At 39.6% G+C, this 27,178-nt stretch overlaps 1 protein-coding gene across 2 annotated transcripts in view; it reads left to right on the plus strand.

Annotated features, from left to right (window-relative positions):
- Positions 1–27,178, plus strand: part of Dnah3 (dynein heavy chain 3, axonemal) — a 266,334-nt gene that overhangs the window by 15,863 nt on the left and 223,293 nt on the right. For both annotated transcript variants that reach the window (XM_083125480.1, XM_083125481.1), the window contains exons 4-8: positions 5,193–5,317; positions 10,181–10,319; positions 12,658–12,746; positions 17,631–17,900; positions 19,342–19,470. In XM_083125480.1, coding sequence (XP_082981606.1) covers positions 5,193–5,317; positions 10,181–10,319; positions 12,658–12,746; positions 17,631–17,900; positions 19,342–19,470 — 752 coding nt within the window. The remainder of the gene's footprint in view (positions 1–5,192; positions 5,318–10,180; positions 10,320–12,657; positions 12,747–17,630; positions 17,901–19,341; positions 19,471–27,178) is intronic.

Raw genomic sequence — 27,178 nt, forward strand, 5'->3', positions numbered from 1 at the left:
AATTTTTACAACTCAGAGCCCTGCACCGTAGCCATGCAGTATAAGACATCAGGCTTTGAGCTCCGACTATGGGACATGCACTGGTTCAGTTCTCCTGGGGGGGGGGGGGGGGAGCCTAACAACTTTTCTCCTGAGATTTCAGCCAGTGTATGTGACCGGTGACCACCCACCATTGTGAGGAAATTGGGAGCTACGAATGAGTAACGTAATCTGATCATTGACCTACAACAATGACTTGGGGTTCGTCATGTTGAGCACGCGTAACTCCGTAACTGGTTGGATGATTGCCCACCTCTGGTGAGGCATGTTGGAGTGAGGCCGACCAACGGTAGGTAGACCCTGGCCCTCAAGGGCTGTTGTGCCGTGGGTATTACGTTTATTATATTATTATTGTTGTCGACTTTCGATCTTACCACCAGCTCTTGGCTTGAACCCCAGATTGCCACGGGTGTTCTTCGTGGTCCTCCCTTCATTAACCTTTTGGTGCCCAAGCATCTCGAACGAGATACCCAAAAGTAACCCTCGGGGTACCAAGCGTCTCGATCGAGATGCTGTGTCAAGGTCGTAGTTTTTACGTTATAACTTTTCTATTTTTGGCTAGAATTTCGATTTTATTTTTTATATTGTTCCTAACACATGTATTTAACAGAAATGGTTTTTTGCATTTTTTTTGTCTTCATGAAAATGGAGTGGGAAAGGCGGGAAAAGGGTCTTCTCTTTTGCATCTCTTTTCAAGGTCAATTTTTTGCCGACAAAGGAAGACCGACTTTGTTGTTCTAAAGCAATGCTTTTCACTCCCTCCTGCTAAGTGCAGTCGAAGGAAACTTGTTTATCAGTATCCGATGTCAAAATGAAAGTTTTCCGTGAGGGTGCAAGCAGGGGGGGAGGGGGAAGACTGGTTGTCGAATCTGCCTTGTGAGAATGGAATTTTGAAGCACGCTGAAGGAAACCTTTGTTTTTTTTAGCACAAGTGTCCACAAGTGGCAACGGGTTACCCAGCATTGTCTAAAAATAGAAATTCAAGCAGCTGCAAGAATTGGCGCTCATTTGTCACTACGTTCTAGCTTTTCGTCCGTGAATGTTGTGCGTAGGTGTCGTTTTGTGCCCAAGTGCGAGGACATTTTTTTGGGTGAAGTGACAATTTTTTAAAATAATTTTTGGGAGTTTTTTCCCTTCCCCCTCCATATATACACCAAATTTGCATTAATTTTGCATTTTGTGCATTTTGACATTTTTTTTCGGGGGGGGGGGAACACCATTTTTTTAAAGAAAAGTATTTTTGAGGGGATTTCCCCCTTTCCCCCTCCATATGTACGCCGAATGTGCATAAATTATATATCGTCTGAATCTGTGATTCATTCTGCGTACAACGGTATATCTTTCATATCTCTAGGGCATTTAGTTTCTGAGCTATTGCATTTTGAAGCTTGAATCAGTGGCGTCCCGACCATTCCTTTTGGGGGTACAACTCAAGTTACATTGGTCATACGACAATGATGCAAATATTTTTCTGTTTCTTACATGCCAGCGATAATTTCTATGTGCATTTTGAACTTTTCATATCCTTTTTTTCAGGGGGCGGGGGTGAAACCCCATTTTTTTTTTAAAAAAAAAAGTATTTTCAGGGGATTTCCCCCCTTTCCCCTCCATATATACGCCGAATGTGCATAAATTATATATCGTCTAAATCTGTGATTCATTCTGCGTACAACGGTATATCTTTCATATCTCTAGGGCATTTAGTTTCTGAGCTATAGTCATTTCAAGGTACCCCTGCATTTTGAAGCTTGAATCAGTGGCGTGCTGACCATTCCTTTTGGGGGTACAACTCAAGTTACATTGGTCATATGATAATAATGCAAATATTTTTGTGTTCCTTACATGTCAGCGATCATTTCCATGTGCATGTCGACACTGTCATGTACTTTTTTCTTGGGAGGAGGGTGGGGGAACCAATTTTTTTTCCCGAAATTTTGGAATTTTGAGAGTTAGCCCCCTCCCCCCGCCACATATACGCCGAATTTGCAAAAATTTCATATAGTCTGAATCTCTGATTCATTCCGCGTACAATGGTATATCACTCATCTCTCTAGGGCAATTAGCTTCTGATCTACACTCATTTAATTGAAACTCTGCATTTTGCTCAAAATCGGCTCAGTACCCAGAGGCTTACTTGTGAAAAAGGCCTTGGGCGGCAAAAGGTTAATTTCACCAATCATCACTCATCTTCATTGTCGCAATTATCCAAAAGTGGCAGAAAGGTGATCATAAGTAACAAGAATTTTAAATATAGATCTGGCATAAGTACCGTGAATGATGTTCATTCTTTCAAAACCTGTAGGTCTTGGAAAAGTCTGTGTTCTGTTACAGATATGTGGGAATGCTGGCATGATAAACATATAATATCAATGTGAAAGTAAGATGGGAACAGTGTTTGACAAGAAAGTGTTTGTTCCTTCAGTCATAACAAAACATCATCATCCTTGGCCGTTTCCTGCCTCTGGCTGGGTCGGCATAGAAGTTAAGCCTCTCCATTTTCTTCTGGTCTTTCACCATTCCTCTTTTTCCACTGACATCTTGGCCTTATTCCCACTCCTTGTGCATTATAAGCTCTTGCTGGTAGTCTTTCTGCATCCATCCTCTTCATGTGTCCAAACCATCTCATCTGTGCCTGATGTATTCTGTCCTGGAGCTTCACCACTCCCACTGTCTATCGGATCTGTAAATAAAAAAGCAAAATTTCGGTACAAAACCAGTCTATTTCGGGTTCAAAAGCGGTAAATAAAATTAAATTTCGTTGTTATAGCGGTGAATAATCACATCAAAAGTGCTATGTAAAATGACATTTTGGTTTTAAAATTGTGAATATAATCCTAAATTTGATTTAAAACTGCATTTATTACACAAAATAAACGTTTCTCTTCTAATAGTACATTTATATAGTTACCAAAGTATTAAGGTGGGGAGGGACAATTTCCCTTAGGTCTTTCTTGCTGGGGCAGCTGCCGATCACTGTTACCTACTTCTCTCTTTTGGAGCCAGATCTGGCTCTTTCATGCACTCGTTTGACTGTGAACTGTGGCATCCGCCCTCTGCCCCACCATGATGCCACCACTGGCTCCAGCCCATAAAGACCGACCTTTGTCATGAGTGTACATTTTACACGTGACGTGATATTCATATATAGGCTGCGTCACCCACGTCCTCTTTCCTCCCCACATATTTTTATATATAGTGCTGTGGCTAAGGTGAAGATGACAATATTATTATCCGGGAATCCTTTATTTTCGATTTCATATGAACATAATTGTATTACTGAGATGGGTGATGCCGCCAAATCTAGGCCGTGAAAACTAAGAATAAATTGCCATCATTTTAAAGCTAATGGTAATAGCAGCGCCCCCACCCCTCTAACACCTAAAATTACCCTAGGAGGCACTTTATGCAGCCTTTGCTAATCTAGTTCCTTGATAGTCATCTTTAGCTCTATTAATGGTGAAATGTAGCTCTTTTGTGCAATCAGGTTTGACAACACTGCGTGGATGGCCGTATGAGGCAAGGAGAAATGCATTAGGTTTATGGGAGCATTATTTTATTCGTTCTCTCAGGAATGTCAAACATTCAGTGATGTAGAAAAGTACATGGACGGAAAAAGGACACGTTGAACTATGTCATAGTAGTAGGAAGAGTCGAAACTCCCATTTGATTAGTAGCAGTAACTTGAAGTTGAAGTTGATTTCCCATAATGAATACATGAGATTCTGTAAATTCTTATTAATCATATTTTTCAAACATCGTGTCTAGCTTACTAATCAACTTGAAAAACATTTTCCACTTGCAACATGGAGAGAAGTTCATACTCTCTTGCATACTAAACCCTTTTTTAAATAGCAGTGCCCAATCCGACGATATTGAAATAAATGCACAACTAGTGCATAATTGTCCCTCCTCACCTTAAGTTTATTCCTGTGTAAAGGGGTCCATTTTTGCTTCTCAAATATTTACAGCAGAATTAATCAATTTTCCGTGAATTGCATAACTCACATGATACTTCAGAAAGTGTCACGTCTGTATATAAATGGTAAATTTCGTGTTTAAGAGTATATTTCGCATTTTGCAGTTCATTTCACATTATTTCGTGACAAAACAGGGTAGCAAAATGCACCTAATACCTATCAGAAACATTAAAAATTAACATTACTGCATGCTATTTTATGTTTCGTGTTTTCATCAAAAATGAAATATGTATGCCTGTAATTATATATTACCTTCTTGCATAACAAAACACACGAATCAAACAAGAAAGTACTGGCATTGTGAACCTGATGAAACCATTTATGTATTTTGCATAATTGCCAGTATATTTAGACTCAACTTACTGTGAAACAGCTATCATAAAGGTACTACACAAACATACCAGCTTTCAGAAACACTAGTCAAAATCATCAGTTGCATTGTTTTCTTTGTGGCATCTGGTGGGAGACTTATTTCCCTGACAGAAATAAATATACTAGTGCAAACATTATTGTACATTTTAATCACACCTTAAGGGCAGATACAGAAAGACTCGACTTATTCATATTTATTTATGTGTTCTGTTTGAACTTTCTGTTCAAATGATAATCCTAATTCATGGGGCCTCCCCGATGGTGTAGTGGTAATGTTGTCACCTTGTAATGTAGAGGTCCTGGGTTTGATGCCCGGTGGAGGCACATAGTGGTTCAGATTCCACTTTAAACTGTAGGTCAAGTCCCCATTAGCCTATCTGTGCATAAAGTGGACTTAAAACAAAAACTCAAACTTGATATTATGTATTCTGAATTAGGAGAATTTGAAACAACCATACATGTGTATTGACAGCAGCTTACAGATAGTCTTCGGAGAAGAAACGCGCTTCTCGGGCTGTTTCGTGCGAGTATGAACTTTATGCCTTGTTGAAAAGCAATTGTAGCAATGCTGTAGTGAACTTTCCAAGGTTCATGCAAGGACTTAAGTAATGGCCAATTGCCATAATTCGTTTAATGAGTTAAACTTTTGTTACTTTCCGAACAAACTCTAAATTTAATCTCATAAGGACAGGGTGGTGATTGAAATAATGGAAAAAACTTAAAAAATAACCACATGCTAAAGATTGTATTTAACTTGTATTTAACACGTATGTATGTGTAAAAAGCTTACCACTTTTTTGTTAGGATCTTCTAATACCGAAACCACCAGCAGAACTTAAAAAAAATGAAGAGGAAGAAGAGGAATTGATAGAGTGTGATGAGTGTGAATGCGCTATTATCGCTCAGAAGGAAGCAGAACGACTTGCACAGTATGTATTAAGTTTTACACAAGGTGCTAAATCATTTAATTACACCATTAAGCCTTATTTCCATGATAACCAAAAACTAAATATGCTGACCAAGGCAGAAATTTATTTTATTCTAAAGCGTAAACTAAACCTTACGTTTCAACCTTCTAGCAAGGTCTTCTTCAGACTCTGTACCAAATACAAAAGAAATTGTGTACAAAACGGGAAGATGTATATGTATATATACACAAAAATGACTCCCCTCCAGACACAAGATTATTAGAAAGTTGTTTATCTGGAACATTCCTTTCCAGGTGTTCCAGCAGGTGGCCTTTTCCTGTCAACTGTTGTTTCACCTGACAGGCGATTTAGATATACATTTCCTTTCATCTGGAACATGGTTGGAAAGGACAAGAGCGAAGGAGGAGGAAAGAAGGAAGAGGAATGAAGAAAGAAAGGATAAGGAAAAAGAGTGTGAGATAAGGAGTCCAACCACGTTCCAGATGAAAGGAGATATTTATCTAACTCGCCTGTCAGGTGAAACAACAGTTGACAGGAGAAGGCCACCTGCTGGAACATCTGGAAAGGAATGTTCCAGATAAACAACTTTCTAATAATCTTGTGTCTCCAGGGGAATGATTTTTGTGTATATATATATATCTTCCTGTTTTGTACTCTATTTCATTTGTACTCCCTCTGTCTCATAATTATTGTCCGGTACACCTTTGTTTGTTCTCATAATAATTGCCCGATATTCAAACTGTGACATTGGTGTATACAGAAGAAGAACATGAAACAAGGGAATGAGTCATACAACTTTACTACTCAAGGATCAGTACAAATTGTGCTTTCCATCTGCCTTTTCGTCTGTCATTTCTGTACTACCATTTTGGCATACCGGACTATAATTATGGGACAGAGGGAGTATTTGGTACAGAGTCTGAAGAAGACCTTGCTAGAATGTTGAAACGTAACATTTAGTTTATGTTTTAGAATAAAATAAATTTCTGCCTTGGTCAGCATATTTAGTTTTTGGTAAATCATTGAGTATGCATTAGTAAATTGATCTACATAATTAATATGCACAGTTAATCATTATTTCAAGAGTCTCCTTGAATGATTTGATATTTATAGTGCTGAGTTACATATGTCTCCAATTTATGGCAATTTTATACTAATTTACACAACATAAAAATATAATACACATCAGCAGTGGCATATTCTCCTGTGGTTACTGCTGGAAAACCAACTTTTTTCACATAATGTACAAATAACCAGAAAATTTTAAGTTGTCGGATCCAGTTTTAATGATTTATTTATGTTTGTGCTGCATCTTTTATGTTGCACGTTTCATGATAAATTTAACACGACTCTTATACTAATTTTCACAACTTAACAAATTAAATACGGAGAGACTATTACTCACTTTTATCCGCGAAGCTGTTTTTTCTTTTTTGATTCATTTCAGTGGCCACTGCCACCATCCTCGTTGGATCTTGCTGTACTGTTGCTTGACATGCGTCTTTTGTTTGTAGTTCTCTGGCTTTGCGGATAAAAGTGAGTACTAGTCTCTTCGCATTTATATACTACTGCGTCTCTCTTTTCTCAATTATGAATTAACACATTAGTTGAAACAACATAATAAATTTCAAATGGAACTTATGCAGATAAACTGAGCCGCGGTAACTCAGTCATTAGGGCATCTGTCTACCATGCGAGAGATCCGGGTTTGATCCCCGCAAGGGAGAACTGGGATTTTTTCCACCTGTTCAAGCTGCTCCAGCGTCCACCCAGCATTGTATAAAGTGTACCTGGAGGAAACTGGGGGGGGTAAAGGCAGCCAGGGGCATGGTACTGATCACATCACCCCCACCTTTGGCCGTGATCAAAAAAGTGTGGGGTCCTAACTCCACACCCCCTATACGCCTTCATGGGGCAGGGGAGTACTTTACTTTTTACTTTTTACTTTTTACTTATGCAGATAAATAAAAAAATAGCTGCACGTAAACTTGACTACTTTTATACATGAACTATTTTAAGGGGGAATGATATATTTTGCATATTTCATTATGTATTTGTGAGACTTGTAAGAAACTAGTTAGTGATATAAGAATACTGAGACACTGTAATAGGTTGAAAATTTTTAATTCTACATGAGGGGTCATTCCACGAAAAGTTGTCGTACTCTATGTAAATAACAAAATAAATTAATCTGAAAATTATTATTGTTTTTAATTGCATTAAGGATTAAATGTTTGTGAATGCATACAATTTGCATATTTCACCAACAAAAATTATTATAAATCTGTAGCCTATATGCTTCACAGACAAATGAATCAAATTTTTCTACAATTTTAAAGCATCACACATGTAACACATTTCCGTTAATGCTTTTTAACTGCTCTACCTCGGACTCGTTGCCCGTTGGTCAACAGGTCCTACCTTCTAAACAGAGGGTGAAATCCGGTACGACTAAGGTTTTAATGCCCCCAATTGTGTATCCTCATGCGTTCAGAATATGTCATCATACTTAAGTTTATTTTCATTTGTTAGCAGACACCACAAAGTACTTCATAATTCTATGAAATCAGTTCATTACTTAAATTTTAATTCAATCTCATGTCTAGAACCTTAAATGTTGTATGTGAAATGTCACACACCTGGAATGTTCCATGGATGAATATTTAATCCTAATTTGGAAAGAATAGAGCAACATGATAGGCGACCTGAGGGAATTTGCAGGAATTACTTTTATCTGGATTATGCAGCAAATGGCTATATCGGCTGGTACCAATAAAGTGTCAGTTAATTTGCTACATCTGTAGCAGAAAGTTGTAATTGTAGATGAAAGTGTATACCCAGTCCCAGCAAACTGTGGAGCAAGGCCGTACGTAGCATCATAGAAGCGAGGGAAATCTATTGGCCAGAGCGAAGCAGTACACGCAGCTGGGAAGACTGGTAACTTCAGTCGCTTTCCCCCACTCCACGCAATTCCGTTCCTCTTACATGTTCATTGGTGGAGCTGTCTCGCATCACTACTTGCGCAGACACTTGTTTTCGTTTGCCTGCTCCACAGTTAGCTGGGACAGAGTATAGTGTAACAAAGAGATAGAAGCACATGCTGGTATCTGTAGGTTTGTCACTGATCTGGAAATCCTTGTGAAGTCAGTGAAACGACTAAGAAAGACATCGAGAAGTTGCGAATTTCATAAAAGTATTAGAACACCCCAAAATGTCATGAGGATATGACATATGTTTGCTGTGCACTACAGTGCTGCAGTGAGAGGATTTTGCTTAAGTGACAAATAGTTTGCACAGGATGACGCTAGATAGTGTCCAGAATTGAGAGCTTCTTCGCTTGGTCAAAGAACGCTTGAACAGGCAAAACAAGCAGTATATGCTCGAAGCTCAGTATAGTACAAGTATAACTGTAATTTGTCTATGGTAGTGGGCTTTCAAATATGAATATGAAGTGAAGGATGCGGTGAAATTGAAACTTCAGTAAACATAGTAATTATTTCCATGTTAAAATGTAGTTTCGTCTATCTTACAATACACAGTGATATGTGAAAATGAAATACAGTAGACAATGTGGGCTGAAACTACCAAGGTGGATATTTTACACATATGTTTCTAATCGACACATTGAAATGATATTCAATTGGAGACTCAAACGAGTATAAGTGAGCAAAAGTGGTCCCATGCGCTACCGAGCACCTGCCACAGGCAAAAAAATATTTTTATATATTTGTACCACTAATTTGCTACAAACATTTTTGTTTGTTTGAGTCCAATTTATGCTCCCATAGGCTAATCGTGACTGGACCTAAAGTTTGAAGTAAGATCCGAACCTCTGAGCAATAGACTTCCACCATGGGTCGAACCGGGTGTTTGCTATGACAGGTGTCAATTGTAAGAAATGGGTAAAACATGCACCATGTGAACTTTCTTATCCTCTCCCACTGCCCACTTAAGTTTTCTTGATTTAATTATTCTAATAATATGAGGATGTACGAGGGAAAGTCAATATGTAAGTCGCAAAATGTAATATATTCGAATTGCTGCAATGTGAAATTGTTTTATGAATATCAGTCGTTGCACTGATCCTTTCCGCAAGTGTCGGTGTAGGTGGCAGCACCACCGTGTATTGTATATGTCGCTAGTAGTCACGTTCTCTTGTGGCGGTCAGTCATTCGAGTGCCAAGTGATTAAGTTGGCAGGTGTGTTAGCAGAGTGTACACATGGTTAGCAACAGGCTGTAATTTGATTTCTGTGGGCGCAGGGCAAATCTGCTGAGCAAGTGCACAAGGAAATGTGGAATTTCTGCCCCAGGGTCACACTTTGCCACGTATTGCAGAACCCTGACGAAGTTACGGTCTGCCATTCGCAGGAAACGTCCAGGTGCTTTGAGACATGTAGTTCTTCTGTTGGATGACAACGCTCGTCCACACAGTGCCAATACCACAGTGGCTCACATACGGTCCCTAGGTTGGAAACGAATGGAACATCCAGCCTACAGTCCAAATTTGGCACCATCCGACTTTCATCTCTTGGGCCCACTGAAGAATCACCTGGGTGGTCACCGGTTCCAGGATATGGAGGACGTCCATCAGGAGGTTACCAGCCGGCTACGACAACAACCACAAAACTTCTTCACTGCTGGCTTTGAGGGACTCGTGAAACGCTGGGACAAGTGCCTAAATGTTCATGGAGATTACGTTGAAAAATAAACCACATTTCATCAGGTAACTGTTTCAACTTTTCTTTCTATTCCATTTTGCGACTTATATATTGACTTACGCTCATAAATGCAGATTATGTAGTTCAGTTAATAATGTTTGTTAAATATTTTATTTTTCCCCCCTAATTCAAGCACATTTACAGCCCTTTTGCAGATAGAGAAGCAGACACGCCAAGGACAGTAGATGAGCAGCGGAATCATCTCTTAAAAGTTGCAGAGGAGGAACAGTGCAGATTATTAAGGCCAGAAGACGTGGAGAGGATACAGTACTATTTAAAGAATGCAAGTAGTTCTTCCCTGCTTATTGTACATGAGGAATGGGACAGCATTGGGGTTTTAAAATAATTTTTGCTACTTTCACTTTTGGGGCCTCTGTGGTCACGCTGTTAGGACACCAGAATGCCATGCAAGAGACCCAGGATCGATTCCTTGGGTGATCTAAGATCAGAGTTTTTCCAACCGTGAACCTGCATAAACAAAAAGAGGCTTTGTGGTTCACCCAGCCTCTAATAAATGTGTAATGAGGAGGAGGTGGGTAAAAGTGGATGGAACATGGTGCTTATCACATCACCTATGTGGTAAAATACAGTGAGCAGGGGGAACTTTTGCCAATTTTTTTTTCAAATACAAGGGTTGTTTATAAAGGGCTTGTCATGACTTTGTTATGGTCAGAAAATTTACACCATTGGTTTAGTAATCAGTATTTTCAAAAGTAGAAAGTAAAAACTTAGAATTATTGGTAAATAATTTTGTTGTTTCTACCAAAATTTTCATGAAACAAGTGGAAGTTTTGTGAAATTTACATAATTTTTAGGGTTGAAATTTTGAAAATTTATTTGTGGATCCTGTGATTATGCTTGAATTTTGTCTTGACACTAAAGTATCCTGCTCATATTAATTGAGCATTGTTTCCAACCAAAATTCATGTGCAGTTTTATCTCAGATAGATTTGCTGTTGACTAAGGAAGGTTTCACACCAAAGTGCCATGTGACAAGCGACATATGTTACTTGGAAGCGAACCCTCATTAATCAATCAAACCTTTCAAACCAAAGTGACACAACTTAAGTTGCATGTGTTGCAAGGACTGGGCCGTTTTCGCCGTGCATCGTCTCACCTCAGTTTGTTGTTTGCACATGTGCAGGGATTTTTTTACCCCAACAAGCTATATTTAAAATTTAGAAGGCAGCTCAACTGGCAGCCCTGCAGCATTTTTGAACCTCTAATTTGAAATGTTCTTTTGGCTGTATCAAGCAGTTATCGGCTGTAATTTGCCTTCAACATCATATGAAGAGGCTGTGTTTTGGCCATTTATGACGTGACTGCTTTTGTTTGAAACAGTCAGTGCTTGGAGGTGAGTCAGCCCAAAGTAGATCAGCCAACGTGGGAGGGGATTCTAGGGTGCTTTTGTCTTTTCTTTATGCAGGCTTGAAATTAAAGCGAAAGTTAAATGTATACAGTTTGAGGTCAGTGCATATGATTTCGTCTTTTTTCATGGACAACATACCTCTCCCAAGTTTCAATAACTTCCACAAATTTTACAACATGATTGACACATAACATGTATCTTCTTACGTTTTCTTCAAGAATCTATCTTCTTATGTTTTCTTCTGTGACTAATAAACTGATTAGTGCAAGTGTATCAGTGTCATGGCCCGATGCAGACATCATGTGAACTGAGCAGAGAAACAAGTACAGTAGACTCATGATTAACCGAGGCTCCGGGTTAACCGAGGGAGTGGTTGGAAAACATCGCGCTTCATAACGCACCCCCCCATTTGTTTACTACTAGTAAGTTGGAGTCAATTCACCATCCACGCTGCACGTGTTCGTTACATTGTCGGTGTATCTGATTGTTACGGTGGTGTATAAGTCTGTGTAGGCCTATTCTAAGCGAGTAATGTAGTATGAGTGGCAAACGGAAAAGGTGTGTGGTTTCTCTGGAAACAAAATTCAACGCAATAAAAAGGTTTGATAAAGGTGAGTCTATGAAAAAGGTTGCTGCTGATTATGGAGTCAGGGAAGTGACTGTTGGATATGAGCAGTCCACAAAACTATGAAGGAATTTTTGAAAAAGTAATCTTCTCATTTATGTTGTACTAGTAATAAATAACTACTATACAGTTTTAAGTGTTGTTTCGTCATTTAAGACCTATTAGCACATAATCTCCATATTATCGAAGTTTTTCCGTATCCGAGGTAGTCTCGGTCCTAATTAACTCGGATAATTGCAAGTCTACTGTATTGCCATCTGCTTGGCACTTTGATGTCAAACTCTTGCATCGTTTGTCTCGTGTCTCATGTTGCTTGCAGCTTGTCGCTTTGGTGTGAAATCTTCGTAAGAAAAGTGCTTTACATAATGTGTGTGAACCGGATTGACTTAATCTGGGTTTGCCTACACCTGTGCTGTGTCCTATCAGTCTACACCTGCTTGAAAATATTGAAACTTTATTTGCTTTGGTGTGAAATCTTCGTAAGACTTGCACCTGTGCTGTATCCTATTGAAACTTTATTTTCCCCACCAATTCACACACATAATAAGGTTTTGCATAGTCATGAACTTAGTAGAAAGCATGTTGTGTATTAGAAGGTATGAGCTAGCTTATATTTTGTCCTTTCAGGGTATACCTGACCACATGCTGGAACCATATCCTATCTACCTGTTAAATGAGGCCAAGGAAAAACTCCTAAAGAGGAAATTGTTTAAGAGGTAAATAATATATATTGTCTGGAATATATATTGTTGCTCAAGCTCTAAATCTTAAAGGAATCACATTGAAGGTGATTTTGCTAGAGGGTACTGTAGTATTTTTTTTAAAAGAATCACATTGCTGGCATAGTAGCCATATGGGTTAAATAGTCAACTTTCAATCTTGCCAACAAAGTTCCTGAGTTTGAATCCCAGCCTGGGCATGGATATTCTTTGTGAATCTCTCTACATTAATTTCATCGAGTTAACACTCATTCTCATCGTGATAATTAGCTGAAAGTGGCAGAAAATAAATAAATAAAATGATTTTTAAATAATATAAATAATATAAGTACAAGTACAAAGTGAAATCCTTATATAATTTTTAAAGTTAACAGTCCCTCTTTCAGTATGAAAATGTTAGTGACAGTGATAATTGAGCAGCACAAAATTTACTTGTACTGAACTTTTATAATAAGAACAAATATCGACGTTTATCTTGTGGTAGAGTCCGCAGATATAGACTCCCACAGAAAGGTCCGAGATTACAAAGTTATCCAAGTAGATGTGATAAAGGACCTTATGCTTGACAAAAAAGGATCTTGGGTATACATCAATAGACCCGTGTATTTAAGATATCCTCTGTAACAGTTGTTCCCAGTCTTCGTGAGAATGCAGCCCAGTAAATTATCTTTTTAAAACTTGATGCCTTGATCTCAAGAAGTTTATTTGCAAATACTTCTATGTTTTTTTAACATTGTACATTATTGAAGATTAAGCACACACAGGAGATGTACTACGTAGAAATTTTCAGCGAAAAATTCAGGCTCGACCCGGGTTCGAGTCCTGGTCGAGCCTACATTTTTTGCTGAAAATTCTACCTTAGTTAATATGTACCCTTGAAATTAAATAACAGGTGCAGCAGTGAAACGGGCGATTTGGCAACCCTGGAAATAGCAAGTTACGTAAGGAATCAGATAACGGGAGTGGTGCCATCTGGACAACAAACCTTTGCCATTGACACTGATATTGTTGTTCAGTCAAGATGGCGTCGTGGACCGGTGAACAACGCGCTTTTGCCGCAAAGGCGTTTCACGAAAACAACGACAGCTACGTGGCCGCGCTGCATTTTTGTAAAACGCCTTTGCGGCAAAAGCGCGTTGTTCACCGGTCCACGACGCCATCTTGACTGAACAACAATATCAGTGTCAATGGCAAAGGTTTGTTGTCCAGATGGCACCACTCCCGTTATCTGATTCCTTACGTAACTTGCTATTTCCAGGGTTGCCAAATCGCCTGTTTCACTGCCGCACCTGTTATTAATAGATTAACTGTGGCATAATCATAATGAGTTATATTTTGATTATGTCTATGCTTCTTAAGGAATAAAATATTATGTTTCAATAAGTTGTCAACCACTGGGTGTAATGAAGTTTCCAGTTTCCTGAGGGTTTGATACCCTGTGAAGGCACATACTGGTTTGGAATCCACTTTAAACTGTAGTCCCAGTTCCGACCTATTGGTGCATAAGTGGGCTTAAAACAAAAACTCTTACAAACTAATGCCAAAAAATTCCGGTTGATTAGAATATTTCCACTACAAAATATTTGTTAATGAAAAGTGCTGCACAAATGCAAACGACAAATTTCAGCAGTGTATCTCTCTCCACGGCCTGGTGGTTGAGAAACGCTGCTCCAAAACAACAGCTTTTAGTACTTTGATGATGATATTTTTGGTTCTTAATGGATAACTCCTAGAAATTGTCCATTCTCCTGTTACAGGGTGGCTGTCTTCATGGACGTGTGCAGGATTTTTTCCAGGGAGGCAAACAAGGCACATTTTCCCCAATAATAGTGGTGTTCCCTCAAGAAACATGGCTTAAATTTGAATTTATCATATTCATGCAATAATTAACACATATTATTGTGGCTGAAATGAAATAATATGTGTGAAATATATAATTTTAGGTTGACTTTCATTTTCCAGGGAGGGCCACAGGCCCCCCTTCCAGACGCCCATGGTTGTCTTGGAAAATTGTCATAAAAAAGGGAAAAAAGTTAAGATATGGTTAAAAATGACAGATCAAGGTCAATATGAAACAGGGTGCATAAAAATCATGATTTTTATTAAAAACATCATTCTTGCTGATTTTTTTGATTCAAATATTTTTTTTAAAAAAAACACTTAACATTTCTTGTATGGTTTTTGGCACCATACATATACCAGGTAACCAAGAAAGTTCATGCGGGTTTAGTACAAAGAAGAAAAGGTCCAAAACAAATGTGTTTACCTTATATTTATTCTGCAAAATATCCACCATCCGCTTCTACAACCTTCTCCCATCTTTGTACAAGCCTGTAGATGCCATGTTTGAAAAAGTCCTTGTGTAGGGCCGCAAAAAACTGCACCACCGCGTTTTCAACCTCCTCGCGAGTTTGGAAATGTCGATTGCGCATATGGTTGTCTATAGACAAAAAAAGATGGTAGTCTGATGGAGCGATGTCGAGTGAATACGCTGGATGTGGCAGAAGTTCCCAGCCGAGAGAAGGAATCACCTCCAGGGTCATCTTTGCTGTATGCGGTTTAGCGTTGTCTTGGTGGAAAAGAACACGCTTCCTATTCACTAATGCAGGTTGTTTTTTTGCAAGCTGTTCGGCCACTCTTTGCAATTGCGCGGAGTACACCTCTTTGTTGATGGTTCTACCACTTTCCAAGAACTCATAATGCACAATCCCAGCCGTAGTCCACCAGACACACAGCAGCACCTTCCGCTCATGAAGAGCAGGTGTTGCAGTTAAAGGTATGGTGTCATTTGACGATAGCCAATGGTATGAGCGTTTCTTGTTATCGTACATTACCCACTTTTCATCACACTTCAAAATGCGGTCCAAAATTGGACAGTTGTTGTTCCTAGTGAGCAAGGAAGCGCAAATGTTCGGTCGTTGGAGACGGTTCGCAGCAGTCAGATCGTGCGGGACCCACTTACTCAGTTTCCATGATTTGCCAAGCTCATGCAAGTGCACACGAATTGTGCACTTGACACGTTTGACTTGAATCCTCTTCAATTGATGCCTTCAGTTGGTCCACATCGAGCGATTTCGGTCTGCCCGATCGAGGTTTGTCTGCCAGTGTCTCATCGCCACTCGAGAAGGTCTGAAACCACTTTTCCGCTGTCCGTTCACTAATTGTACCTTCTCCAAACGCTGCACATATTTTTCTTGCTGCTTCCGCTCCTTTTGTGCCCAACTTGTACTCATACAGTAAACACGCCCTGATTACTGCATTCGACACAGCCATGGTTCACTGCGAATACTTGCTCCCGAACTATCGACTGCGACCTGTTATCTTACGTTAGCCAACTTGCCAATCACACATACATGTACCCCTGGCGGCTGAACTGCGTACTACCGCACGAAAACTACGGGCAGTTGTAAAAACCGCATGAACTTTCTTGGTTACCTGGTAGATTTATGTTTTTTTATAAAAACGCTTTTTTCTAGTAAATGACCCTGTAAAATATTTGATGAGTTTGATTAAAGCAAATAAAAAAAATGTATGTAAATATACATTTTTCTGTTTCTGATACTGTTCCTACTATGGAAATGTTTGTTTCATGTGTTAATGAAAATATAATAATTTCAGTAACTTTTCTTCCAATGAAAATAAAACATTCTGGATGTACTCTAAAATTGTAAATTAAAATATTAACTTCATTCTTTTTTTCATGTTGAGGGGAATAAACAACGTGGTTGATAATATGAGACATAAGCGAGTTACTAAATATATATCTGCGAAACTTACTTGTAAATGTTCTATTAATTTTGGTGGCCTCTGCCACCATCCACTTGGGTACTCGATGCTTTACTGTTAGGTTTACTTTCGGTTCCTGCTGTTGTTTCCTCGACTACCGCTAGGGGTGCTGGTGTAGCTATTTCGTTGGCTGCGTGTGATGGGTTTGAGCTGTTGTAATAGCGGGAGCCAAACACCACTGTCGATATTCAGCTCGTGCGGAATGTGCATAATTGCATGCGTCTCTTTGATTTTGGTGTCGATTAGGGTGTGTGATGTATGCCTAACTGAAACTTTTTGGATCCTTTCTAGTCTTTGTAGCTGAATTTTGGAGATTTTTTTATGTTTATTTACAGTTTAATGATAATTCCACTATTTTATGGTTTAACATGATTAGTATTTTGTATATTTTTCTACACAAAATGTTTGATATTTTTGCCTATAAAAATTATTGAATTTTAAATCAAGAGAAATGCGTATTTACATTTGCCTTTGTATAAACTACACACCATCAGTACATATATTTTATTTCCTTTATTTTCCTATCTTGGAACCTAATAATCACCATTAAATGATTACGAGATTAATGCACTTTCATCAAAAGTGATTCTGATATCTGCAAAATCGTTATGTACATTAATCTATAAATTATTTAAATCAGTCCACCTTGATATGAAATCATTGATTTTGATATTTTGATATTTGAATTTGTATTTTTGGGTCCTTCAGCACTAAAAGGCTATTTTGCACCCACCACGTTATATGGGGTCCAGCCCCTTACCATAACTAAAATAGCATAATTGCAGTGTCGTGTTACTAAAATATTAAAATATTCTGACTTTCGTTAAAAGCTGAGGCTGTAAAGGGACACTCAGCACACACAAGGACAAAAACAGGACAACACACACAAAATTATACTGGTCATAGTGCCAGTCGCCAGAGCCTCGTCAGTCTACAGTCCAGGGTGTACTCTGTGCAAGTGAGGTTGACTTTTGGGCACCTACGTGGAAGGTCATCCCTTACACTCCATGAAATCATTGAAATTTGATTATGTAGTTTCAAAGATTTGAGATAACTATATAGATGCACTAAAGTCAAATGTAACTTTACTTTCAGGTGGCGAGATATACAAGAAACATCGGAAAAGGAAATAATGTGCGACTACTACACCAGTTTACGGAGAGCAATATTTGATTACATCATGCACGATCCGCAAGAAAGAAAGAGACTTGATATCCAAACATATCCCATTCCTTATCCAGTTTTCACAATTAGGGCTCCTATTCCATGGCATGAAGTACTGCTACTAGGGAAGCAAAATTCGACATATAACCTGCACATCACAAATCCAATTTTACTAAGACTTCGTGATTTGTGGGACAATGAGTGAGTATAATAATGATGGTGTGTAAAGAAGAATAATTACTTTCGGTAAAAATGAAGGAATGATTATGTGATATAAGGATCATACTTTCAGTAATTGCATTCCCAGCTTCCACCCTCATACATTTGCGGGTATGTGCTTATGTCCTGGTGCCTATAGAGACCAGGACTTTCGTTTTGTATTCAAATGTTGTTTCCCCCATTTTTCCTTTTCCTTTTTCTTTATTGTTCGGGTCTTACAAGTGGTCTTGATTCTACAGGTGTTTTGTACAGACATTCTGCATGATCAAGTACTGAGTACTGGGGTTGTTTTATAATCCTTGGCAGCCCCGGTTTACAACTATATATTACAAAACTATTTCTACAACTATAACTATAAACTAAACTATTACTAAGATTGATAGTGAGATAACTCTGGATAAGTGTATAAAAATTACATGGATGCATGAAGTAGGGATTGTAATTAGAAGGCATCAACATTGGATAAACATTCTTACATGATTTAAAGTGTAGTACCGTTTGAAACCCCACACTGAGTTTCTGGGATCGAATCTAGGCTGTGCTAGCCTAAGGCAACTCGCCTCTACGAGAGGTACCTTTTATATGTAAGGGGTCTCATCCCTGTGAAATAAGGAGAACACGAACGATATTCAATATTTAACACTTCTATTGACTGGACAGGGTGGGCTCGTGATAACAGTAGAAAGGATGTTCGTTTACCTGTAGAGTCCTGTAGAGGTGATCGTCTCCACTGATTTGGTAGATAAGGCACGGTCCTGAAATGAGACGTCTTTAGGGAGCGTAACTCCCCACTTCTAACTCTAGCGTAGCACTGATCTTCAATCTATAACTTGGAGACAACCACTGTTTACTCTATAACTTTCGGACTACATCTGTTATCACGATCTGTTTAAAGGGGAATCAAATTTCCGATCGTTAAAACTGTTGAGCCAGTTCCATCCTGTTGTGAATCGTACTTTTTGCATAAAGCTGACTTTACTTTATTTCATAAGATTTCCTGTTGATTCCCATGTCAGCGGAGTTTAGATATCCACTGAAGGTTGTCGGTGTAATGTGCTTGTAACAAGTTACTTCCAGCGCTTCAGCTGGACCCCTTGGCGAAGTGATCAGACTATCGAGGTATGATGCCACAGGTCCCACGTTCGAATCACGCCTTTGGCGTGATACGGTACCAAGCGTGGGTTGACTATTTTTATTATAATAACCGGTTTCATGAAAACTTTAGATGTAATGAATTTATAAACTGTGTTGCATACAATGTGTAGGCAATCATTCACTTAGTAATCTTGCACCGTTGCTAATCTGGTACCCGTCTCTGCAAGGAATGGCCAGATTAGCTGCTGTGCATATTTATTTCATTTCAATAAATATGATTGCACAGGGCGTTTACATTATTACTAAGGTTTTCTCCTCTTTAATTTAGATTCGCTGAGTTGAGGTTTATTCCCCCTGGAAGGCTTAATGAGAAGAAAGAATTTCCTTTCACTTTGGAGGAACTGGATGCAACTGTTGACAACCTGTGTGTAGAAGCAAAGCATGTTCTAGTCAAACAGTAAGTATCATAGGTTGACATTTGTGAGTGACGCGAAGGAAACCAGACGTACGTGCGCGACCTCCGCGTTTCTGCGCCTTTTCGTTCAGAGATAACGGCTACTTATGCGTTTCAGTGTACTGGGAATGAGTGTATGTGAGTGTGTGTGAGTGTTGGTGTGTTGGTGAAGGGTGGAGGGATACTCTCCCAGAGAATTCTGGTAAGTACTGTGTTTTTACACACTTTTTACTTATGTGAACTGCCCTCCATATCTTCCCACGTTCGAGGAAGCTAACGCGAAGCACTTTGAACAGTCAGCAAAACAGCCACGTGCTGTTATGCGATACGGTTTATTGAACCAGGACGATAAATTCTGAATTTCACTAAAGTGAAAAAACTGCAAATGCCCCAAGAAGGGGGCTCGAAGCATCAAACATCCCAAAGTCAGAAATCACAACAGAATGACACTCCCTCGTTTGTAATAGGAGGCCCGGTTTCGGACCGATCCGGTTTGAACTTACTCGTGTGTAATGCGATAAACGATAAAAGGAAACAATCCCCAGGAACTCTAGAGGATCCCAGGAAGAGAAAAAACTTATTGAGGAGTGACGGCTCCCAGACCCCCCTTCCCCAAGTGTTGGTGCTCCTGCTGGTCAAGATACAATGAACGTTGCAATGGATAATATCCCAGATACAGCTGATATCCAACTGGGCTTGTTTATCAAGCTGTCCCTCGAATTAAATACCATTATAGCTAAAGATAGAAACATTCCTCCTGAAAATAAATCAACAATCCTCAAAATAGTAGCCAAAATGGGTCAGGTTCATCAAGAGACGGTGGCTGAAAACAAATCGTTAAAAACCGCCTGCGACTTACTTCAAAGTGCAGCAAAGACAGAAGGTAACGCTAAACCATCCTACGCACAAACAGCGGCGTCACCAGCTATCGTGCAAACAGGAAGGGCAGCTCAAATTCAAAAAACTGTTCAAAATTTGAAATACACTGTCTTCATTTCAGATGAGAACAGAAATAAAGATGCAAAAAAGGTTCAAGAAACATTCACAAAAGTGATAAATCCCATCAGAGACGGGATAAGGATTAAACAAATGAGACAAACAAACAAAATGCTGATTGTGGAGACAGATACAAAAGAGGAGGCAAACAAAATAATTAACCATGGTGAACTAGCCAAACATAAAATCAGGGCAGAGCTCCCCAAAAAAAGGAACCCACTATTAATACTGTACGAAGTCCCTGCACAAAAGGAAGAAACTGATCTGTACGAGGAGATATATTTATTAAACCTAAAAGACAAGATGACCTGGGAGGAGTTCATTAAAAAGTTTCACTTGAAGTTCAAGACTGGTCCACGAAATAGGGCAACCTGCCACTGTGTTTTCGAGGTGGCTCCAGATTTAAAAAAAATCCTTTTGAAAAATGAAAAAATCTTCGTCGCATTCCTGTCCTTATCCCTTAAAGATTACATTGTCGTCCCAAAGTGTAATAAATGTTGCGACTATGGACATTTGAGCCGGTTTTGTAAAGGAAAGGAAATCTGCGCCCAGTGTGGCCTGGAAAGTCATTCTAAGGAGGACCAATGTCCTAAAAAAGATGGTCCAAAGATATGCATTCCTTGCATGAAAAGAAAAAAGGAATGTAATGGCAAGGACTGCCCCACTTACAAGTTACAGTTACAAAGGTTAATAGAGAGGACAGATTATGGATTGTAAATCGACTGGAAATTTTAGAATGACAAAGAAAAACAAAAATAGGAAAACTCCCAGCCGTCTTCGCCGCGACACGGCTAGAGCGGCAGCTTACAGGGAAAGAAAAAAAAAGGAAATTAAGCTACTGCTAGCCAAAATTGAGAAGAATAAAATGGACAATTATCAAAACATAAAACTACCAGAAACGTTTTTCGAACATATAGAATCTTCTGCCTTCACGACGCAGGGAAATGAAAGAACCATAAACTTCATATTAAAGAACAAAATATATCTTGATTCGAACAACATTAAAACACCAGTACAACCATCACAGCCTCTACTTAGCTCAAAAATACCCAACCTTCCCCCAAGTGTTTTTACCTATTTACCTGATGGCATAACTCTGCACAACCCCTTTGTAACCCCCCCAGAATCACCTCCTAATGAAAGACTCTTTAGATACCCAGTAGTTCCCGAACCACCCTTCCCGCTCAATAACGAAATTGAAAGTGGAATACAAGAGGAAATAATAGTAACAAGCACAGAGAGAGATCAACATCCAGGAGTGAGCGACGCAGGCCCCACTTACACTAATATGTCAGAGAAGAAAACAACGAAATTAAATCCGAACGCCCGTGCCTTTCATCCGGAGATCAAGTATAGTAATTTCAGTAAACCGCAGACTCTTCATCCGCCATTCTCTCCGGCGAGTGCTGAACCGCCTTCGGGTCTGGTCGTGGAAGAGAAATGTAAAATAAATCCAGCAAAAATCTACAACAACTTTGAAGAAGCGCTGAGACTAAGCAGGCTCGAGGAAAAAGAAAATTTGGTCACGGCTTTGAGGATTTTGATTAGAAATAAGCACGAAAAGGGAAAATCTATCACCTTCCCGTACCCGGAGGCGGTCGACATGATAACTCTAAAGTCTAACAATATTCCTACTGAAACGGAGGAATTATCATCATTGCTGGAAAAAGTTTTTGCTCGCCGAGGCGTCTCCTTGGATATAAACGAAATTTACTCAGACTTCGCGAGGGCTCATGGGAGGGTGGTGTTTATCCCAAGAACAGAATGGCCGCAGTGCTTTCAGATAGCGAGACACCCTTAATGGAAAGGTATGTAAGCGTTGCACAGGCAAACCTAATGGGGGCAAAACTGTCAACCGCGGAAATTTTTGACTTCGCTAAAAACAAAAAACTGGATATTCTTGCCTTGCAGGAACCATATATTTTTAAAAACAAAATTCCATCTGCACCGATAGGGGCGAGAATTAAAATGCATCATCAAAATGCCAAATCTGCAATAGTTATTCTAAACAGAGAGATTGTACCAATTAAAATCGCTAAATTTTCTACCAGTCACATTAACTGTGTAGAATTATCCTTGGAAAATTTATCATTCATAATTATAAATTGCTATTGCCAATATAGCCATAATATCGAACAGTTTCTGGAAAAAATGGGCGACGCGTGCAACGTCTATAGCAACAAAAGTCTCCTAATAACAATGGATGCAAATTCCTCCTCCCCGTGGTGGCACGGGTGTGAGACGAATCCCAACGGGGAGCTGGTGGAGGAATTCGTGGCAGGAAATAATCTGTTTGTGGAGAATCTACCAGACAATCCTCCAACTTATAGAGGCAGGGCGGGGGCATCCAGTAACATCGACGTAACTTTGTCAAACAATAGATTACTGGGAAAAGTAAAAGAATGGAAAGTGAATGACATGAAAACTACCAGCGATCACAATGTGATTACTTTTAAAATATCCAAAAATTCAACGGAAGAAGAAAGATCGCCAAAAATAAGATATGACTGGGGAAGAACAAATCAACAACTTTTAATTGAATCAATACACCTCCCCCAACAGGCGGACTCCACGAAAACGATAAACGAATGGGCAAGAGTGGTGACAGAAACTATACAAAACGTAATAGAAATTGCAACGCCTAAAAAACAGATTAAACATAACAACAAGCCGTGGAACAAGAAGCTAACTAAGCTCAGAGCATTCATGAGAAAAACACGGAAAATTTATCAAAAAACAAACATTAATGAAATGAGAATTAAAAACTTGGAATTATACAGTAAAGTAAAGTGCTCCCCTGTGCATAGCACTACGCCATGAAGGCGTATAGGGGGTGTGGGGGTAACGCCCCACACTTCCTTGATCCGGTCGTGAGTGGGGGTGATGTGATCAGCATCACGCCCCTGACCGCCTTTACCCCCCAGGGTTTCCCCCAGGTACCCATGTTATTCGACACTGGGTGGGCGCCGGGGCCGCTTCCATCGTTAGAAAAGTTCCCGGATTTGAACCGGCCGGGGATCGAACCCGGGACCTTTAGCATGGTAGTCAGACGCGTTACCGACTGAGCCACCGCGGCCACTGGAATTATACAGGGCGGCCAAAAAAAGATATGAAAACGAACTAAGATCCTACAAATGTGAACACTGGAAAAATTTCGTTACAAACAAATTAACAATTGATAAATGGGGACTGCCGTATAAAATCGCATCTGGGAAAATTAAATTAGGAAAAGCTCTCTCAACACTAGAGAAGGAAGATGGAACACACACAATGGATTTGCGAGAGACGGCAGAACAATTACTGCATGGACTCCTGCCGGACGATGCAATGGAGAATGAGAACGACTACCACACAAATACAAGATTGAAACTCCAGGAGACTTACAACAATGATCCAATTCTGCCTTTCGCGGAGGAAGAAGTAGCTCTCCAGATAATGACGTTGAAAAGAAAAAAATCGCCGGGTCCGGATAATATTCCAGCAGAAATAATCCAGATGGCGGCGCAGAAGCTCTTTCCAAACCTAACGTCCTTTTTTAACAGATGCTTGGAAGTTCAAAAATTTCCCACGCCCTGGAAGGAGGCTAACGTTATTATAATACAAAAGGATGCTGATCGCGACGAAACGCAGTCGAGATCGTACCGCCCAATCTGTCTCATAAATGTTCTGGAAAAGGTTTTTGAAAAAATGATAACAAAAAGATTATTAGAATTCCTTGCTTTGAAACCAAATACAGGACTCCAATACGGCTTCACAAAAGGGAGATGCACGGAGGATGCAGTAAATACTTTATTAGACACGGTCGCTTCGAACGAAAACAAATACGTGGTGGCAACACTGGCGGATATAACTGGGGCGTTTGATAATCTGTGGTGGCCTCACTTACTCTGTACTCTCAGAGAAATGAAATGCCCGGGCACCCTGTATAGAATTCTGGAGGACTATTTCAGGGATAGAAAAGTCACCCTACATATTCCGGACCAAGATATCGCTAAAACAATGACAAAGGGTTGCCCACAGGGTTCCGTTTTGGGACCCCATCTATGGAACGTAAACTTCGAACCTTGCATCAAGACCTTGCAAGAAACACTGGAAGTAGTTAAGTGCATAGCCTACGCCGATGATCTGATAATTATCACCACAGGAAACTAACTCAAGAGCAGAAATTGAGAAAAATACTACCACCGCGTTACAAAAATTGACACAATGGTGTGATAAAGCTAAATTAAAATTATCGGATACAAAGACTAAATACATAGTTTTGAAAGGAAAATTTAGCCAACATCGGAATCCATTAATAAGAATGAAAGGCAAATCAATAAAAAGGGTAACTGAGATTAAATACTTGGGAGTGACGCTGGAAGAGGGCTTACTTTTCAAAAGCCACATTGAGAACATAACCTCCAAAGGGGAAGCTCTCATGAACAAAATAGCTACCATTGCATCCAACAGCTACAGACTTCCTCCGTCAGTTATTAAAACTTATCTAGTGTCCATCTACTTTTCAATCATCACTTACGGGGCATCGGCGTGGGCCTCGTCATCATTGCATAAAATAACATACGTTCGTAAGCTAAGATCATCTTACAGGAAAGTAATTCTCAGAGTTACCGGGGCTTTTAAAACTACTTCGTCGGAAGCGCTGTTTGTCATGATGGAAACTTTGCCAAATTATTATCAAATTAAGCTGAGGGCAATGACTTATCACTTCAAACGTGGGAACGAGAGGGAGATAACCGAACAAATGGGAGAATTCCTCCCCACCGTCCGGGAGATCAAGGCGAAGTTTCATCGAGACTGGCAGCGAGAATGGGACGAGTGCGAGAAGGGTAGAAGACTGTATAACTTCCTCCCCTGCACGCAGGAGAAGGTTTTTAACAGGGACGTCACGCCATCCAGAGGGCTGATACATCTTCTAACAGGGCACGGACCATACGGAAGTTACCTCACAAAAATAGGTAAAAGGGAAACCGACGTATGCCGAGACTGCTGGATGGAAAGAGACACGCCAGAACATAGAGTTTTTTCCTGCCCCGCCTCTGATGAACAGATAATATCAGCCAGAAGAGACCTGCCGAATAACAACATCTTCGAACTGATAAGGAGCGAACATGTAAAGAAGTTATGCGACCTCGCAGACTTAGTGTCCAATATCGAGTTGCGGAGGTACCTGACGGAACCGGAAACCCGGTGCCCACCAGCCCCCCCTCCTCAACAGGAGCCCCGCAGAAGCAGCAGGATACGAAACCAAGTCCCCACACCCCCTCCCCGGAGACCGTCACAATCGCGTCGGGAGCAGATACCAGAGGAAGAAGAGGAGTCAGCACCGGAAGATTCAACCCGAAGGAGAAACTTCAGAGTGTCCACTGGGAGAAGAGGAGCCGCCGCCAGGAGAGGGTTACGCCCGTCCAATCAGCCTGGAGAGAGGCATGAAGGTTGCCCGGAGAGAAGTCGTCGAAGATGAAAATGACCTAAAAACCATCTCTAGGGAAAAAAAAACAAAAAAAACAGAACCCCACATTAAATCGTGACTAAATTTTCTTTAATAATACATCCAATATGAGGGACCATAAACTGCTAGACCTGGAATCTGCTGGAATCCAGTAGGCACCAAAGAGACTTATATAAAAGGAAATTTCGAAAACAAACAAATTTAATTTAAATTAATTTCTTAACAATGTAAGTGTAGTAAAAACCATGAACATACATTTATATACTTATTATTAATTAATATAATCTAATATAAAAGTTTGTTTATCTTTTCCCTTTTTTTAATTTTTATTATTATTATTATTACCATCAAGTCTACATATAATTATTTACGTATTTTGTCATATTTATTTATCTATTACATATCTAACAATTACAGTTAGCATGCTATCAAAACTTAGTACCCTGTATTACTGATTCACGTTAAATTTTGCGGCTGTGATTTCATTCTGAGATCTCATAGCAGCCCTAGTCTGCACGGACATTGAACCTCGCACGGCCACTGTCGCTTGCGTGGAATGCAGAGTCAGCTTCGTGTCGCATAACCAAGTTGACACGGAGTGCTGACGCCGGTATCTTATCGGGCGTGTGTCCTCAACACATAAATGCAACAACGGCGAGATAAATAAGAAACTACATAACCTCTTACAGTAAGTGTATATTAGGATTAATTAATGAACTAGCCCAGTATTTCAGTGCATTTAACTTTATCCAAATAGCAAATTCTCCCCACACACTACAATAAAGCCTGATCTGGAAACCAGACAGGGAACTTGCGTCCGTGCAGACTAATCCAAGCAATCATTCACCCCAATCTAAACTCTCACCCCATCATACTCTCCCCTCAAGCTTGAAACAGTTCTGGATACCAGAATGGTTGTCCCTCCTGTAGATAGCATTTCTTATCGTACTATCTGTACGATAACTAAAACTAACCAATAAACTAACATAAATTAATCCATAACTACTATTAACAAGTTTAATTAATTACCAATCATACAAATGCACAGTAAATTTACAAGAAATCTTTAAGAATTGTTCCGGTCACCAGAACGGTCTATTAAAATAATACAAACTAAAAATTATTAAATGTAGCTATGTATAGTCTCTCCATGTATTTTCTTTTTCTGTACTTGTATTTTATGTATGAAAATAAAGATGAGAAGAAGTAGGATAAAAAGGCGGGGAAACCGTTTAAATTCAGGAAACTGACGTCCTGGTTTAT

The sequence above is a fragment of the Lepisma saccharinum genome, chromosome 7 (genome assembly GCF_977018435.1).
Source record: "Lepisma saccharinum chromosome 7, izLepSacc3.1, whole genome shotgun sequence".
NCBI classification, from domain to species: domain Eukaryota; kingdom Metazoa; phylum Arthropoda; class Insecta; order Zygentoma; family Lepismatidae; genus Lepisma; species Lepisma saccharinum.